General features: G+C 38.9%; 2 protein-coding genes across 2 annotated transcripts in view; one reads left to right on the forward strand and one right to left on the reverse strand.

Moving 5' to 3' along the window:
• METTL24 (methyltransferase like 24) overlaps positions 1-19,517 on the forward strand; it is a 96,186-nt gene that overhangs the window by 46,566 nt on the left and 30,103 nt on the right. The window contains exon 5 of the mRNA XM_044917382.1: positions 3,520-3,748. Coding sequence (XP_044773317.1) covers positions 3,520-3,748 — 229 coding nt within the window. The remainder of the gene's footprint in view (positions 1-3,519; positions 3,749-19,517) is intronic.
• On the reverse strand, positions 12,649-13,017 carry LOC110583134 (signal recognition particle 14 kDa protein-like). The gene has a single exon (XM_021693194.1). It carries the CDS (start codon positions 13,015-13,017, stop codon positions 12,649-12,651), a length of 369 nt encoding a protein of 122 aa, XP_021548869.1.

Below are 19,517 nucleotides of genomic sequence, written 5' to 3' on the forward strand. Positions count from 1 at the left end.
TCTTTCCAGTTAAATAAGAGCAGAAAATGATTTTCTTACAGACTAAGTACATTTTTTTTTTGCTGTAAGTAATAGTTTTGTTTTGGTTATTTCATTATTTTACTATAGTTATTTGTTCAGAAATCTCTCTTCATTACGACTGGTGAGCTTCAGATCAAGGGTTATATTTAATTTATCTATTTGTCTCTGGTGTCTAGTATAGTGCCTTAAACATATTAAAGTGCTTTTTAAAAAATATTTATTTATTTATTTGAGAGAGAGAGAGTGAGCAAGAGAGAGAGCACGAGCTGGAGGACGGACAGAGGGAGAGGCAGAGGGAGAAGCAGACTCCCCACTGAGCAGGGGGCCTGACATGGGGCTTGATCCCAGGACCCTGAGATCATGACCTGAGCCGAAGGCAGATGCTTAACTGACTGAGCCACCCAGGTGCCCCTTAAAGTGCTTTATAAATATTTGTTTATATACACAAATAAGACAGTGAAACATAGCCTGCCCCGTTGCCATGTTGGATACTGTGCTGTGTATTCTGGGAATTCCAGATCCTACCTAATTTTCTAGTTTTCTCTCACTGGAGCAGCATTTTGTAGATTTCTCTGTCAGCACTCATCTCATTGCTCAGCACTTGGGATTCAGAAATAAGCAGAATATTACACTGTGTGTTAACTAATTTGAATTTAAATAAAAATTTGAAGAAGTACCACTTGAAGAAATGAAAGTAAGAATTATAGACATTGATTCAATGAATGCTGTTTATTACTTTCCAATTTAGTACACTTATGTATTAAGTGTTTCTTATTTAGTAACATGAATTACCCCAAAATGACAAATTTCAGTATTTTGATGTTACTTAGTTTATCATACAAAATAGTTCCTCGCTGTTTGATGATGAACTTAAATATATATGTGTGTGCTTATGATATCTCTAATAGAGAACACTTGTACATGTGTAGAGAATTTCTGGAAGGATACACAAAAAATTGCTAACTGTGATTATCTCTGGAAATTAGTGGCCAAAATTTCTAGAGCTAGAAAACTTTTACTTTTCATTTTATCTATTTCTTTGAACTCTTTTTGTGAGTATTGCTATTTTTTATTATAAAAAATTAGTTTAAATTGAAAACATATCAATATATAATAAAGTGCCTTACTAAAAAATTTAGTTACAAAAGTCTATGTGTTTAATTTAATCCTTAAATTTTTTTGAAGTCTTGATAGAGTAGAAAATGTTTCCTTGAAAACAATATTGAGAAAATTCACAGAAAGAAATTATTCAAATTTCTCTACTCTATAAAGTTTATATACAAATTATATTTAATGAGTACTTTTTTTGACATAATATTCTCTTAGTAAAGCTACAAAACTGCCACTTTTCATGAGATGACCCATAATAACACTGGTTTGCTCATCTAACTTTCAACATATTCAATTAAGTGAAAAATCGCTTGGGGCAGGTGAATTTGGCAACATTCTGGTATATACAGAAAGAAATCTGTCTACTAAAAAATGTTTCATCATTTTTATTCAATTCTTGGATTTATAGTTCATGGCAGGTTTATAAGTTAGCTGTTGCTGTGTAACAAATCACTCTAAAATTCAGTAGCTTAAAACCATTATTTATTCTTGCTTATATGTCTGCACATCAGCTGTGCTTCAGTTGATTGAGTCTGGGCTCAGTGGGGAGGCTTCAAAGTGAGGTGGCTAAGGGCAGTTCTGTTTTTCATAGAAGGCTGGAGGTTCGACTGGGGTACCTCTGCCTCTCATATCTCTTATTTTCCTGAGACAGCAAGCTACCCAGGGTAAGTTTTCATCATGAGGATGATACGAGAGAGTGGACAGAAGTACTTAAAGCCTAGTCTCAGAACTGGCATACTGTCACTTCCTTCCAAAAAGCAAATTACATAGTCAAGCCAAAAAATCAAGAGGCAGGAAAGGACACTCTGCCCATGGTGAGCATAGCATGGCAGTAGTATGAAGGAGTGAAGAATTAGAGCCAGCAAGTCAATCTGCCACACCAGATTAGATCATGGAAAAATTGGGGGGGAAACTAGGATAGAGATTACAATGGTCTGAGCTGTGTGGGTTCAATAAGAGGTTAAAAATAGGAAACAGGAGAAACCTGAGTGGCTCGGTTGGTTAAGCATCTGCCTTCGGCTCAGGTCATGATCCCAGGGTCCTGGGATCGAGCCCCACATCGGGCTCCCCGCTCGGCGAGAAGCCTGCTTCTCCCTCTCCCACTCCCCCTGCTTGTGTTCCCTCTCTCTCTGTCAAATAAATGAATAAAATCTTTAAAAATATATAAAAATAGGAAACAGGATCTGTCGGGTAAAAGGAATGGTAGCATTTGTGAGAGGAGTGCTAAATCTTCTAGCCAAAAGGGTAGAGAGAATTACAGCTGAGGGACAGCAGAGGGTTAACATGCCATGGGTCCAGCGAGGGAAAAAGCAGTGGAGTAGAAGTAAAGGTAAAGAACAAGGCAAATAAGAGTATAGTAAGAATGTCTAGGTGGAGGATTTCTGTACTGAAGACTTATTTTAGTCAACTAAAAGCAGGTCAATAATTGTTAGCCAATGAGCTTGTATGTTTCCAAATTATGAAATATCTGAGAGAGTAAAGTCTAAGAGAATGAAGCATTTCTGCACTGGGTTCAGGTTTGGTCAATGTATTATAGATACTCTGAGATTTTGGTATCTTAAATCACATCTAATTATAGTATTTCGGACAAAGAAGCCATAATCACCATTTAAAAAAATAATCCTCTTTCATTTAACTTCATGTTTTTCATCCAAACTGGTGCTTTAATCAAAGTGATGAATATAACTCCACCTAATATGTCTGAGTAATATGACAGAGTAAATTAAAAATGTGTTAAGTATATGAATGTTCCACATGATGTGTTACATACTGGGTACTTAAGAAAAACTAATTCATAATTTTTTCCTCCTGTTGATGTGAATTTAGATGAGGTATCTCTTCTATTTCTTGAGTAGAACCACACACAGTTGCCTTTTCTTTAGCTGTACTATTTTAAATTATATTCCATTTCTAAGGAAACAGCTATTGTCTTTAAGTCAGACCTCATGCATCGTGGCCATTAGAATGGAGGCAAATTACCTCATTAGTAGACCGCCCCTCTCCCTAAGGGAACTGATCCCGACGCTTATATTTTTGACGTATTCTGAGAAAACCTCTTAAGATCACTGGACAGTCTTGTTTCGTTGCTGCTATGGTTTAAGTCTTTGTCAAAAATTAATTTGGTATGCCTGTACATGTTTGAACATGTGGTTCTCTGGTCTGCATTTAGCAGATGATTTCTCTGCTTGCTTTTTACCCAGAAGCTTTTAGCTCTAATGCTTTTTGTGAAAGAAGAAGGTTTATTGAATGTGTGCAGTTAGCTGTGTGTTAAAACAGGAGAAAACTTGATAAGAATAAGAAAATTGGCCTTAGAATCATTTTGTCAATCCAACACTTTTGCTTCATTATAGTTTTCTTGTTATTGATTTCCATCCTTTTTCTTTATAGGCTAGGGAGTGATGATACCCAATTTGAGGTTAGCATGGCCAACAATGGATGTGAGGTACATCGTTTTGATCCTAGTGTGAAGTCGGCTCATATTCTGGAGAGTCAGCGCCTCTGGTATCACCGCTTGTCTATCGACTGGCGGGACCCGCATCCAGCTGTGGCTGCCCAAAAACCGCATAGCAACACCAGAAAATTGGGCAACATTTTGAATGAATTTGGGCATCACAAGGTGAGAGTTTTCATTTGATTTCATAATGAAATAAAGTGAACAAACTCATCAACTTAAAAAAAAAATGCAAACCGAGAATTGGATAGTTGAGGATCCAGTTTCAACCTTACTGATGATAACCCATCATTATTTATAGAGTCAGCTCTGTAGACATAAAGTTTTGGCAGGAATCAAGATCTTTAAGTTGATTTGTAGATTGCAGTTGCTGTTGAGTAGTGCTAGGGTTTTGGCCAAGACTGGGCAAGGAAGTAAGAAACCTACTTCTGGCATGGCCTCAAGAGTCCCATTTTCGTTTGGCAATTGATTTTAAATGTTCAGACAGAGTGAACTACTTATGTCAGTCTCAAATACAAAGTAATCGGGGCCAGGTTTTTGTTTGATAAGAGATTGCCCATGAATTGTGTTTCTCACTGTTGTAGCAACTACTTTGAGTCTCCAAGCTCTTGAAGGCCAGAACATATGTATATCTTTGATTAAAACGAACTTTGTAAAATTGAGTGGACATGTGTGTGTTGCAACTGATATAATTATGTCAAAAGATGACAAATCTCTACAAGTATCTTATTGTGAATAGATAGCAAAAAGAAACCCAATCTCTAATCCGTGTTCCTTGAAAGCAATTTTTAGTGTAGACCCAAGCCAATTGCATTCTGTAGGCAAATACTAGATAATTCTCCTGAGTGTACTTGGCTTGTGTTTGTTTGCCAACCCCTCCTGGGCTTGGCCTATTTTGCCTTCCTGTTCTCAGTCAGAGATGGCATGTGATTTAGAATATGCCAAAATGGGTGTTTCTGAAAAACAGTGTATATGGAATTCAATTTTAAACTTGAGTTGGCTGCCTGATCTTTAATAAAAGGGCTTTTCCTCTGCTTTGTTCTTTTTCTTCTCCTCTTCCTCCTGTTCCTCTTCCTCCTCCTTCTCCTTTTTTTTTTTTTTTTTTTTAAACTCCTTTTAATTGGACTGCAGGAGCTTCTTCAGGAACCACTTCAAAGAACTTGCTGCTCTGGGGCGCCTGGGTGGCTCAGTCGTTAGGCATATGTCTTTGGCTCCGGTCATGGTCCTAGGGTTCTGGGATCGAGCCCCACATCGGGCTCCCTGCTCTGTGGGGTGCCTGCTTCTCCCTCTCCCACTCCCCCTGCTTGTGTTCCCTCTCTCTCTCTGTCAAATAAATAAATAAAATCTTTAAAAAAAAAAAAGAATTTGCTGCTCTTCTAACATGTGATTAATTATTGATTTGTATTTTGCTCTGCCATTGACAGTAACTAGCATTTAATAACTGGGAGCCTTAATGAAACACATATAGGATTTGGAGAGTAAAATCTCCAAACAGAAATTGAGGTGGGAACATTTTTCAGAAATTTATTTTATTTTTGCCATTTGTTACCTTCAGAGACCTGTTTAAAAAAAAAACAGCTGAAAATTACAGGCTTGATTCTCTAATATGTCAACTCTTGATTATTCAAAGAGCTAGCTACAGATTCTTTGTGTTCATTTGGGACTCTTGTTGCCCCACGTTCATGCTCTTCACACCCTGGCTCTATCTACCCTCACTCTTCAAAGAATAGACCTTGTAGAGACAGCTTTTTTTGATAATATCTCAGCAAAAGATTTGGTAAATGTGCGGATAAAATAGGGCTTTGAAAAATGACCTGTGGATATAATTTATCCAAGCCACATTTCCTATGGAAAATGCATTTTCAGATAACCAGGTATGCACCTGAATTGTGTTTGTTCAACTCCATAGGAGTTGCAATGGGCAAACCTTTATGCTGAGGATGAACCATGAGATCTTTCATGCTGCCCCTGAGACAGCAGAAATATTTACAGTAGTACCTAAAAAGGATAAATGTTCTAAAGGATCTTTTTATATTCCTAAGGCTACTTATTTTTATTAAAAACATTAGTAATGACATCTAAAAATGGTTGGGATGATAAATTTTATGTCATGTGTATTTTACCACAATAAAAAAAAATAAACATGAAAGTGATCTGGGTCAGAATTGCCAGGTATATATTTGCTGCTTTAAAAAATCCTTATTGAAGAATTTAAAAGAGACTGATAATCTTTCATAGATTGTTTCTTTTTTCTTTTTTTTTTTTTTTGCGAATGCTTTAAAACAAAACAAGGAAAATGAAACCCATCAGTGAGTGATTGCTTCCATTAGGAACATGCCTCTAGAAGCTATGTGGTGCCAGATAAAAGGAAACTTCCATTCTGGCCTGCAGCAAGCAAGGTCTGTTTTCATTTTTCTGCATGTGTACAGACACTGGTAAATAGGATGTGGCTCTGGCAGGGCAAGCAAGTAGAACACGAACACACACACACACACACACACGTCTGTGCTTGAGTCTTGCCTTCTTCACTCATTTCTTCTGCTAGTGACTTTAGAAACCAGGGGGATTTTTGTTGTTTTATTTTCACCTCATGACGTTAAACTGTTTCATATAGTTGGGTGCTGTTTTCCATGTGAAGCTGTGATTTTTCTTCTTCTTCTCTTTATTCATCCCTAGATTCCAGCCACTCAGGCCAGAAGGAAAGGCAAACTCTGAGATGGTGACAGAAAGATGCATAGGGCTTCTATTCTGCTTTTAGAACTCTTTGGTAATTTTAATTTCCAACTGTAAATCAAAAACATTTCTAAAGCATCTGGTGAGAGCAACTGCATCAGCAAAAGCAGGAGAATCAGAAGCCAGTCTGTCAGGGAGTAAGATCACCTGGATCCAGCATTAGTAATGATGAACTGTCTTCTTGCTCATGTGCTTGTTGCTGTAAACGATGCAGAAGAATTTTTCCAGGATGGGACTAGAAATAGTGAGTCTGAAATTTCTGCTCATATAATCATAATGTATGTTTTTTTTTTTCTTTCTCTAAAGTCTTTATTACACAGAGTATCCTAAATGATCCAGGCTCAAAAACTTAATGAGAAGTTTTTACTTTCGGTCTTTACCATGCTGTTGATAGTAGGAGTAACAGGACTGCCTTAGAGTTTACCTCTGGAAGCTCAGTGATTTAGGTTTGAAGCACCCATTCCCTCCTTAGTTTTTGGCACTAGGAGGGAGAGTCATTTAACTGCTCTGGTGCTCTGTTTGATTGCTGGTGTAATGGGGACCATGATACTCCCTAAATGGATTGCTTTTGAGAATTAGATCAGAGAACACAGTGTGATTTAAAAATGATTTTAGGGGTACCTGGGTGGCTCAGTCGTTAAGCATCTGCCTTCGGCTCGGGTCATGATCCCAGGATTCTGGGATCGAGCCCCCCATCGGGCTCCCTGCTCAGTGGGAAGCCTGCTTCTCCCCCTCCTACTCCTCCTGCTTGTGTTCCCTCTCTCGCAGTGTCTCTCTGTCAAATAAATAAATAAAATCTTAAAAAAAAAATAATGATTTTAAATTCAAAGACTTTTAATTAACCATTTCAGGAAGTCTTTACCAAATTTTATAGAAAACATTTTCTGTTTTCTCTCTTTCTTCGTTTTCAGGGAAAATATATCAGATTTCCCTGGAAATTGATAACCGCACCTAATTCCACTCAAGAGTTTTTAATGAAAGCTTTGTGCGAAACTAAGGGCAACTTGTTCTTCAGACAGGGTCGTAGAGAATTGTTATTGTTTGCTGCCCTGGGGCACTGAACAGCTTTGCTGGCGATTGTGTAGAAAGTAAACACTGTGTTGTAGAGAAATTAAATAAGCGGCTGAGAATTAATACAGAGCAGAAGTGGGGGGCGGGGCCTCGGGCTGCGGGTCGGCGGACCGGGTGGAGCAGGACTCGCGCAGCTCAGCGCCGGGGGTGAGTCCTCCCCGGCTGGGGACGCTGCCCGGGGCGGGGTGTCCGCCTGGACCCTCACTGGAGGGGCGGGGCCTGAGTCCCTGGGCCCGGAACCCGCCCGGGATCACCAGACCTCAGGTCTGCTGTGTGGTCCCCGGTGTGCTGGAGAGAAGGAGCGCTTTGAAATTGAACTACAAGAAGATTCCCTTTTCTTTTGCTTATCAAATGGGCAAATATGAACAAGATGTTGATACCGCCCTAGAGTGAACACTCATGCTTTGCTGGTGGAAATGGAAAATGATAGACTCAGGAAGAAAATTTCACCGCATGTATATATTATGTCACTCTTCATTCCTGGAAATTTTCTTTGCCTTAAATTCTGTTTTGTTTGCTATTAGTTCTGCTCTACCAGTTTTTGTTTTGTTTTGTTTTGAGGTTTTTTTTTTTGATAAATATTTATGTGAAATGTCATTCTAGATTCCTTTATTTTCATTATTATTATTATTATTATTTTAAAATATAGTTTAATTTATGTCCTTTGTGTTCTTCTCTTACAATTTTCTCTTTTCGGTTTGTGTTTGGCATAGGGGGGTACATCTTCCTTTTATACTTTTCTTTAAGTCAACTTTAAACTGATTCACCTTTCTTAGAATTATCTGGAGAAATAATACCAATGGACTCATGAGTAAACTGGCTTAATTATGTTTTCTAATACATATTAAAAATACCTAACAAACAAAAGATTTTGAAATGCTTATTTGTATGACCTAAACCATCTTTCATGCCAGTGTGGCTCATATTTAATGTATATATGAATCACCTGGGGAATCTAATTAAAATGCAGATGTTGATTCTGAAGTTCTGGGGTAGGACCTGAGATTCTGCACTCCTAGCAAGCTCTCAAGCTCTGCTGAGGCTGCTAGTTGGGGAGCCATACCTTGAGTAGCAAGGCCTGTACCATAGTCTGAGAAACACAGGAACAGAGGATATGTACTAGTAATTTGTGTCCCCCCCCGCCCCGAGGCCCAGCGCTGGACCACTTTATGTTCTTTTCTGTTCTTTTCTTTTCTTTTCTTTTATTTCAGTAGGAGAGGGAAAGCACAGAGAGAGGGCAGAGGAAGAGGGAGAGAGAGAAAAACCCAAGCCGACTCCACGCTGAGCGTGGAGCCAGGAGTAGGGCTCCATCCCAGGACACTGTGATCAGACCCCAGCCAAAACCAAGAGTCTGCTGCTCAACTGACTGGGCCACCCAGGTGCTCCTGGACCACCTTGTGTTCTAAGGTCCTCCACCCTCAGCCTGAGTCCCTGCTAAGGGTGGTATGAGGCACAGATGATGTGCTATGCTCCAGACCGTTTTTCCATTCTCGTGCCAGCATGTACCAGATTCCTGTTTCGAACTTGCTGGTTTCTTGGAACAAATTTCTTTCTCAGGAGGGAAGCTCCTTTATAAAAATGTCTCCTAGTGGTCTCCCATACCAGTTCAAAGCCCAGACATGCCCGAGTCCTAGGTGACTAATGGTTTACCCTCCAGCTAAATCTCTGCGTCTCAGACGTATGTTCCTAACTGAGGGGTATATGGCTTAAGAGCAGGGACTCCATTGTGTGGACTCCCATCCCAACTACCTAGTGAAGTGCTCAGGAAATATGTAGGATACTTGACCTGACTTTATACCCAGTATCTTCCTAAATAAAACGTGCAGGGTATCGAAGTTTGAATGCTTTATCTTTTCACATAGCCCCACCGCAGAAGTAATAAGGGGCAGCTAGAGCATCCAGAGGCCTTAGCCACTGATGTTCAGAATATTTGGGTGGAAAACACCATGGCAACAAGATATGTTATGGTAAAGGTAGAAATCCAGGTGACTCTTTTAAGGCCCAGTGCAATCTTCTGCTTAGACTTGTTTATATTACTTTTTCAAAGAGAGGTGTGTATCTTTCTGTGTATTTGAAGGCAACTTCGTCTTGCAAAAATACTATTTAATCATGACAAGGCTGTTTCTGTGAAATAAGCCAGTAGCAATTTAGGAGTAATGAGTCAGCTACGCTCCTGAGTTGTAATTTGAAATGCAGAGATATTTTTCTGTCTCCGTCAATCTATAGTGGACCCAAAGGACAAACCATCTTGAGAACGTGGGTCTAGAACTTCTGCACTCAACATGTAGAAAATGAGTTTTGGCTTTCTACCCTTTTTCACTTACCTATAATGGTGAGATTTGCTGTGAAGCAAATTTCTGGGTTCTTAGTGATTTTTCAAAACATTCAGTATTTAGCTAGCATGTAGATTATAAAGCCTGTTTGAAGAATGAGCTAGGTGCATCTGGATCTAGTGGTGGTTTGTGTTTTCCTTGGGCAGAAGCCATGACTGGCGAAGTTGTGTGTGAAAGGTGCTCTGGAATCCAGAGACCCACTCCCACCTGCATAACCTAGTGATTCTCAGATTGCATTGTTAAACTTGGTAACACCAGAAAACAAACCAAAAATAACAGCACAAGTAAAGAATCCCATCACCTAAGGACCTTGATTAAAACTTCGAACCCAGAACCAACCTTAGAGAGATTCTCACTTAGCTGGTCTGGCATGGAGCCCAGGGAGCTGCCCCTCTGCTCCCTCAGGATTCCTTTGGCTCTCCTTCCTAGCTCTAACCCAGGTAATAGGAAGATCACCCTGTGAAGAGCCTCAGCATGTAGAGAGGCCTCTAGTGACTCAGCCTTCCATTTGCAAATCCCCCCTCCCCTCCTGTGCATAAAACCCTTTAAACAAGAATGGGGTTGAGAGCCTGTGCGCTTCTGCAGCCTCCTCTGTCTCTTCACCGAGTTCCTGTGTCCTCAGCGCCTCAGTGTTCCCTATGAGAAGGTGTGGGATATGAACCGCTACCATCTGAGGAGGGTTGTGCAGGCAAACGCTTTCATGTTGGTGAGAGAAATGAATGAAGAATTTTAAGGAGACCAGAATTATGATTTTATGTAAAACAAAGCATTTTGATTGAGTGTCACGTCTTTTGAGATTTTCAAAGGCGCCCGGAATTATTACAAAAGGGGAGGATTTCGCTCAGAGAGGAAACAAGCCTCCAGGGAGCTGGCATTTGGTTTTCTTCACTGCTGTGTACCAGGGGTGGGTATATTTGTCTGAGGATTTTGCCATTTTGACAAAGTTTTGGGAAGGAGAGCCAAAGGAATCCTGAGGGAACAGAGGGGCTCTAAGCTTCAGGGGCCCAGAAAGGTTTCCCTCTGTGTGACTTCCTTTCATACAGGAGGCTGTGGTTCAGTAGAAGAATGTTCTGTTCAGTGTTGCACAGCCCAGTTTCACCAGGTCTGCCAGTTCCTCTATATGTGTTAAAAAATGCTTAATGGCTTTTGACAGTAAGAGGCCCCAGAACTTGCTCTCCTATTAGTGAATCCTCTGAGGGAGTGTATTCCTGAGCAAACCCTGTGAGGTCACAGCCCGGCCAACCATTTCTGCCCCGGGAGCTCAGCCATGCTGGTGCTCAGAGGTGCCATGCATAACCAACCACCCATGAAACAGGCTCCAGGTGCTTGGGGAAAAAGTGGGCATAGATTTATTTGGAGGTAAAACCTGATTTATCTTCCAGCCAGTTGAGGAAGGTTTCACTTGCCACTTTTTAGTTTAAAACATAAGGACCTTATAAAAACACTAATTTCCTAGCATGGAGTGGCATTCAACAGTTTTGCAATTAAAATGATACTGAAAGATTTCTTGTAAGAACTTCTCTTTAAAATCAGCACGCCATTAGAAGGAATTATGTAAAGCAGTCTCTCTGTTCCAATCTTTATTTTAAGATTTAATTTATTCCAGATTCTGCAGGAAAAAACCATCCATGTGACAAGCCTGCTAACAGATGTCAATTTAGTTTTATAGCACATGCCTGTATTTCAGAGTCAGAAAATGGAGATTATTCTTTTTGCCTGCTGTTTATTACGTGACACAGCTTCATAACACTATACCCTGGAGGATAGCTGATTAATAACTAATGGGCAAGCAACTTATCACCTGCTTTCGTCTTCGGCAGTGTTGATTGTAAGCTCTATTTCACATTATCCTTTTGGATTAAAAGAGGTGCTAGAAAGAGCAAAGGTGACAAAAAATGGATTTTTATCTTTTAATTTCATCTAGGTCAGAAGACAGATTATACTGTAATAAAGAGAAATAAGAGAAAAGATAAAAATTATTTAACCAGAAAAAAGTAAATCTCTATTAAAATTTTTTGTGGCATAGATGGATAAGATAAAGTAATTCTGTATGGTAAATATTATATCAGAATCAACCATAACAAGAACTCTTCCTTTCTTCATATTCAAAGGGTCCATTTCTCTGTGTTCACATGGTGTAGTAATTATTGTTTTATATGTTGCTCTTCTGTTCATATTTCCATCTGTCTGTCCATTCATCCATTCATCCCTTCCTCCATTCATCTATCCATTCAATAAATATTTGTTAAATATCTTCCATATGCAAGTACCTGTGCTTAAATAATGAAGCTACAGGGAAAAAAGTCTTTCTTTTTTTAAAGATTTTATTTATTTATTTATTTGAGAGAGAGAGAGAAAGAAAGAGAGAGCTCATGCGCCTGAGCACATGCATGGGGGCGAGGGGGTGGGAGGGGTAGAGGGGGAGGGAGAAGGAAAGGGAGAGAAGGAGAGAATCCCAAGCAGACTCTGTGCTGAGCGTGGAGCCCTATGCAGGGCTGGATCCCATGACCATGAGATCATGACCCGAGCAGAAACCAAGAGTCATCTGTTTAACTGATTGAGCCACCCAGGTGCCCCAAATCTCTTTTTAATTAGGAAATTTTAAAAAATGTGGTAAAATATACGTAACATAAAATTTGCCATCTTAACTATTTTTTTTTTTTTTTTTTTGCGGATAAATACAGGTTTAATGATCCATTGTTCTTCACACAGATGGCCACAGAGACTTTATAATCCCAGGATATACAACCATGCAACACAGGCCAATCAGCCAATTCTAAAATAAACTTGGCTTTTTACAAGTATCCTGTAAACATTGCAGCCCTCCTTCTATCCAAAATGACCCTCATCTCACATGAAATGTTATTATAGGGGAACCAGAAACCTAGCTTTGTGGCCAAGAGTAAAAGCCAAAGGAAACATAGTAATTCAGTGGTTAGTTGGTGAAAGCAGGGTATCTGGTGCCCTTCTCTGCACTGCTTTGCTCTTCCTACTCTTGCTTTTTTTGTCCCTCTTCTTCAGCCCATCCACGTTAGCTCTCAGTAGGTTTGAGTAAGCCATCTGAAGCTCGTTCACTTCTTTGGAGCTCACCACGGTGCTGATCTTTTTCCCATCAGTAGCTCTGAACAGACAATTGTTGTCTAAGGGCTCAAAGCCCTCTACAGAACCTTTCCTTGGAATGGGTTTAGTTCGACCATCATACTTCTTCAGGGTGATGAACACGCTGCCGGATAACGGGCACTTCTGGGAGAGTCTGGTCAGCTCCGTCAAGAAGTGCTCGGTCTCCAGCAGCACCATTGCGGGGCTGCTAGCTCCCCTGCCCAGTTTAACTGTTTTTAAGGGTATAGTAATGCTAAGTTCAGATCTCCCTCAACTTAAGATGGGGTTATGTCCCGATAAACCTATTGTAAACTGAAACTATCGTAAGTTGAACGTGCATTTAACACACCTAACCCACTGGACGTCATAGTTTAGCCTAGCCTACCTAAAAGGTGCTCAGGACACTTAATTAACCTACAGTTGGGCAAAATCATCTAACACAAAACCTATTTTATAATAAAGTGCTGAATATGACATGTAATTTATTGAATACTAAAGTGAAAAACAGAGTCGTTGAATGGGTACAGACTGTTTGTAAGTGTATGGGTTGTTGACCCTTGTGATCATGTGGCTGACTGGGAGCTGGACAGAGGATCATACTCCATATCACTAGCCTGGGAAAAGATCAAAATTAGAATATGAAGTATGGTTTCTACTGAATACATATTGTTTTTGCACCATTGTAAAATTGAAAAATCGTAAGTTGAACCATTATAAGTTGGGAACCATCTGTATATCCACATTGTTGTGCATCCAACCTCTAGAACATTTTCATCTTGCAAAACTGAAAGTCTCTTCCCATTAAACACTAATTCCCCCCTTCTGCAGCCCTTGGCAACCATCATTCTATTTTCTGTTTCAATGATCTTGATTATTCTAGGTACCTCACATAAGTGAAAGCATACAGAATCTGTTTTTTGTGACTCGCTTATTGCACTAAGCATAATGTCCTCAAGGTTCATCCATGTTGTAGCATGTGACAGGTTTTCCTTGTTTTTGTTTTTGTTTTTTTAAGGCTGAATAGTATTCCCTTGCATGTATATACTACATTTTGTTTCTCTGTCAGTGGACCATGGGGTTGTTTCTGCCTCTTGCCTATTGTGAGTAATGTTGCTATGAGTATGGATGTGCAAGTATCTTTTTAAGGCCCTGCTTTCAGTTCTTTTGGATACATACCCAGAAATGGAATTGCTGCATCCTATGGGAATCTATTTTTAATTTTTTTGAGAAACTGCCTTACCATTTTTCAGAGTGGCTATACCATTTTTCATTCCCATAACCAAGTCTCTTAAGATTTAGCATGTAGCTAAAATACCAGACATGTGATCCTGTAATGAGTCCTACGAAGAAGAGTGATGTGCTACGGGAGTGTTTAATAGAGAAACCCAATCTCATATGCCATTTATTTTTGGATTCCTGATGCCTAGTCCATGGCAGGGACTTGATAACAGGTGGGTGGGTAAATGCACCATTCAGACCCTTGGTGATTGGACCCCTTTCCTTTATTTCTTTCCTGATATTCAGCTTCCCTCTGTTCCGCAGGAATGGCACTGGAGGGCCGAGAAACGCTAGATGACTAGCTTTCCCTTGGTTGCCTCTATTGATCTCTGGTGAGAGTATGCAAAGTATTTTCCAATAGTGTTCTTTTTCTTAATCTGTATCTCATCTAATATTCAAAGATGTTGAGATATTTCCACCAGATATGTTCCTGCCTTTTCTTTGGGGGAGAAAAGAGAAAGCTGCCTGCAGATATAAGATGAAAGTGTAGTGGAGTTAGAGAGGGGTGGGGTATTCAGGGAGAAAATATTCTTTCTATTCTTAGAACACTGCTTCTAGTCCCTAAAGAGTTTTGTTCTATAAAGATAGCAAAAGGGCCTCTTGCTCATTTTCTCATTTGGCTTAAATCAGTAGCATTTTGCTCAATTCCATGCTATTTATAGATATCTTAAATTGCAATTTAATTCTTGAGATTTTTAAAGGGAATTTGAGATATTCAAAATGTATAGGCATTATATTTGGAGACTTTTAACTTCTTGCTTCTGGTTTTATAAAAGGAGTTTGTGTATCTGATCCCCAAACCAATGAAAGACATAGTTATTATTCTATCCAGTTTTTTTATTTTGCTGGCAATTGAGGCAAAAAAAAAAAGGCCACACAAATATTTGGCACAGCTCTTTCCTTGGAAATTTGTATTGATTTTGCTGTTTGCCACAGCATTATTATGATGATAAACTGCAGAGATCCAGTTATCTGTCTGAAATGAGTTCTGAAGGTTTCTCACAGTTGTTCCGATCATGGTATTGGCACAGGAGAACAATACTGGTGACATTTTCAGAATGCTGTTTTGGAGGCAGGTGGCAGGTATTGGGGCCGTGTTGTCCAGTGGAAGGGTCACTGGCTTTCAGCCAGAAAGACCCTGGCACCAGCTCTATCTCCTGTTAGTTGTGTGAATAGCACAGGTGAATTAAGCCTTCTGAGCCATGTTTTATTTTTCTGTAAAATGGGAATGATAATACCTTCTATGCAAGACCGTTGCGATTAACGACAAAAAGTCGGTAAAGAACCTAGCACAGTGCCTGGTCAGTTGCTCCCCAGATGGGAGCTGTTTTTAAATAGTTACTAAGTTGGATTGATATTGTTTTAGGCAGTATTTAAATACCTGGAATGGAGTATTATGGTATGGACCATTTGGTATATTTTATTGTCCTTCTGCTTTCTATTGATCTCTGGTGAGAGTATGGAAACTATTTCCCAGTAGTGTTCTTGGAGTGGAGAATCTCCAATAGGTCAGCCCTTTACTCCAGAAAATGTTAAAGAGAATCAGTATTCTGGAATGGATTTTGGAAGTGCTTAGAACACAGCAGTATGAATCTGATGTCCAGACACCACTGCAGTGTCCTTAGGATCAATCTTTCTGCAGTGATAGTCATAAATGTAATTGATCTGCATTTCAAATAGTCCACCTGATTCATGATATTGGTAAAAATCTTGTAGTTCAGTCATCTTTCCCATGTCCATCTCTTGGGCATAGTACTTAAAGTCCCATAGGCTTATTGAATATATTGTTGGGAAATCATTTGGGTGGTGAGTACTGATGTCTTTGAAAGTATTTTATGTAGCAATGATTCTTTAATACTTTCATTACATTTGCCTTATGACATTGTATTTTCTCTAGGTTGACCTCTCTGTCTCTGAAACCCCCTGTTAGATCATGTTGTCTTTTTGGAGACCTATCAAGTATAATACCAACAGTTGACTGAACTGCTCAGGAATATTCTGGATAACTAAATTTTCTTACTAAATGAAAGAGGTGCTGTTGCTCACCTCTGTCTTTATTGTTTACCTCTGTCTTTATTGTTCACCTCTGTCTTTATTGTTCCTCTCCTGTGCTTCCTACTCTATTTAAATTATAAACACTGCAGCTGATGTGCAAGATCTCAGTGCAGTTTTCCAACTTCTTCCTTTACTACCACTTTTCCACAGGTATTCTGTGCTCTAACCTAATGAGACAAAACACTTCCAAGTTGCCTAAAATTTCTCACCCCATGGAGCTTCAATCACAATTCCTTTTATCACTAATATTATCTCTGTTTCTGAGCAAATCAAAATCCCACCTGTCTTTCAAGTCCTAGTCCAAATACTATCTCATCCACAAAGCTGTTCTTAAAACCATTTAATATTTTAAAGTTATATGAATGATATTTCTCCACTGTAGAGAATTTAGATAATAGAGAGCACAGAAAGGAAAAGGATGACAATTAAAGTCACATGTAATTCTACCACAAAGATAACTACTATTAATATATGTAGTCTTTCCTGGGATGCCTGGGTGGCTCAGTTGGTTCAGTGCCTGCCTTAGGCTCAGGTCATGATCCCAGGGTCTTGGGATTGAGTCTCACATTGGGCTCCTTGCTCAGCGGGGAGCCTGCTTCTCCCTCTGCCTGCAGCTCCCCCTGCTTGTGCTTGCTCACTCTCTCTCTCTGACAAATAAATAAATAATATCTTAAAAAATATATGTAGCCTTTGTTTCAGACTTTTTCTCACTATGGTAAATATATTTTCACAAAATTAAGATGGGATCATACTGTATATGCTATTATTTCCTTTTTGTTATGGACTTTTTTAGAACAGTTTTAGGTTCACAGCAGAATTGAGGGGAAGGTACAGAGATTTCCCAAATACCCCTGCCCCCCATATGCACAACCTCTCCCATTATCAACACCCCCTACCAGAGTGGTACAGTTGTTATAATTGATGAGCCTACACTGACACATTGTAATCACCCAAAGTCCATAGTTTATGTTATCGTTCACTCTTGGTGTTGTACATGGTTTGGATAAATGTATAAGGACATATATCCACTATCATGGTATCATGCAGAATATTTTCACTGCCCTAAAAATCCTCTGTCTCTGCCTATTTACCTCCTCCTCCCACCGCCCCAAAATGCTGGCAACCATTGATCTTTTTACTGTCTCCATAGTTTTTCCCTTTCTAGATTGTCATATAGTGTGAATGATAAAGTATGTGGTCTTTTCAGATTCACTTCTTTCACTTCATAATATGCATTTGTTTCCTCTATGTCTTTTCATGGCTTGATAGCTCATTTCTTTTTAGCCTTGACTAATATTCCATTATCTGGATGTACCACAGTTTATTTATGTAGCCACCTACTGAAGGACATCTTGGTTGCTTCCCAGTTTTGACATTATGAATAAACCTGCTATAAATATCCACAGGCAGGTTTTTGTGTGAACATGTTCTCAATTCCTTTGGATCGTATGGCAAGAGTCTGTTTAGTTTCGTAAGAAACTACCAAACTGTCTTCCAAAGTGGCTGTACCATACCATTATGCATTCCTACCAGCAGTGGGTGAGAATTCCTGTTGCTCCTCATCCTTGACAGCCTTTGCTGTCGGCAGTGTTCCAGATTTGGGTCATTCTAATAGGGGCATTGTGGTATTCATAGCTGTTTTAACTTACATTTCTCTGATGACATATGATGTGGAGCATCTTTTCACTTGCTGATTTGCCATCTGTAGATCTTTTTTGACAAGTTGTCTGTTAAGGTCTTTGGCTCATTGTTGGTATTTTTATCATTGAATTTCAAGAGTTCCTTGTATATTTTGGATAACAGTTCTTTACCAGATGTGTCCTTTGCAAATGTTTTGTTTTGTTTTGTTTTTCCTAGTCTGTGGCTTATCTTTTCGTTCTCTTGACATTTTCTTTCACAGAGCAGAAATTTTTAAATTTCAATAAAGTCCAGCTTATCAATTCTTTCTTTCATGGATTGTGCCTCTGAATTAATTACATGTGACAAAGTAATTGTTAAACCCAAGGTCATCTAGATTTTCTCCTACATTATCTTCTAGAGTTTTATAGTTTTGTGTTTTACATTTAGGTCTGTCATCTATTTTGAATTAATTCTTGTGAAGGTGTAAGGTCTATGTTTAGATTCTTTTCTTTTTTTGGCATATGGATATCCAGTTGTTTCAGCACCATTTGTTGAAAGATTGTGTTTTCCTCCAATGCTGTCCTTTGCCAAAAATCAGTTGACTCTATTTATATGTGAGTCTATTTCTAAGCTCTCTATTTTGTTCCATTGATCTAATTGTTTATACTTTTGCCAATACCAAACTATCTTGATGACCATAGCGTTATAGTAAGTCTTGAAGATGGATACTGTCAGTCCTCCAGCTGTGTCCTTCTCCTTCAATATTGCATTGGCTAGTCTGGGTCTTTTGCCTTTCCATATAAACTTCAGAATAAGTTTGTTGATATCCACACAATAACTTGATGGAATTTGGATTGGAATTGTGTTGAATCTATATCAAGTTTAGGAAGAACTGCCATCTTGACAGTTTTGAGTCCTCCTAATCACAAGCATGGGATATCTTTCCATTTATTTAGTTTTTATTTTATTTTGTTCATCAAAGTTTTATGATTTTCCTCATGTGGATCTTGTACAGATTGTGTTAGACTTATACTTAAGTATTTCTAAGTTTGCAGTACAAACTTAGATTATTGATATTAGATCTTTTCTCTTTAATATAGGCATTCAATGATATAAATTTCACTTTAAACACTACCTTCACTGCATTCCACAAATTTTGATAAATTGTGTTCGTTTTCATTTAGTTCAAAATGTTAAAAAATTTCTTTTGAGATTTCTTTTTTAATCCCTGTGTTATTGGAAGTTTGCTTATTAATCTCCAAGTATTTGGGGATTTTCCAATATCATTTTGTTATTGATTTCTAGTTTAATTCTACTGTGGTCTGAAAGCAGACATTGTGTGATTTCTATTCTTTTAAATTTGTTAAGGCGTGTTTTCTGGTCCAGAATGTGGTCTCTCTTTGTAAATGCTCAATGTGGGCTTGAGAAGAATGTGTAATCTGTTGTTGGATGAAGTGATCTATAGATATCAATCATATACAGTTGATTGATGGTGTTGTTGAGTTCAGCTATGCCCTTACTGATTTTCCACCTTCTGGGTCTGCCATTTCTGAGAGGTATTAAAATCTCCAACTACGATAGTGGATTCACCTATTTCACTTCATAATTCTATTAGTTTTTGCCACGCATAGTTTGACACTTTGTTGTTAGGCACATGCATATTAAGATTGTTATGTTTTCTTGGAGAATTGACCCCTTTATCCCTGATAACTTCCCTTGCTTTGAAGTCTTACTTTCTTTTGATT

Source organism: Neomonachus schauinslandi, chromosome 8 (genome assembly GCF_002201575.2).
Source record: "Neomonachus schauinslandi chromosome 8, ASM220157v2, whole genome shotgun sequence".
In the NCBI taxonomy this organism is placed as follows: Eukaryota; Metazoa; Chordata; class Mammalia; order Carnivora; family Phocidae; genus Neomonachus; species Neomonachus schauinslandi.

Coding starts and splice junctions, on each gene's coding strand:
- LOC110583134 (XM_021693194.1), bottom strand. CDS start 13,017: ATGGTGCTGCTGGAGACCGAGCACTTCTTGACGGAGCTGACCAGACTC.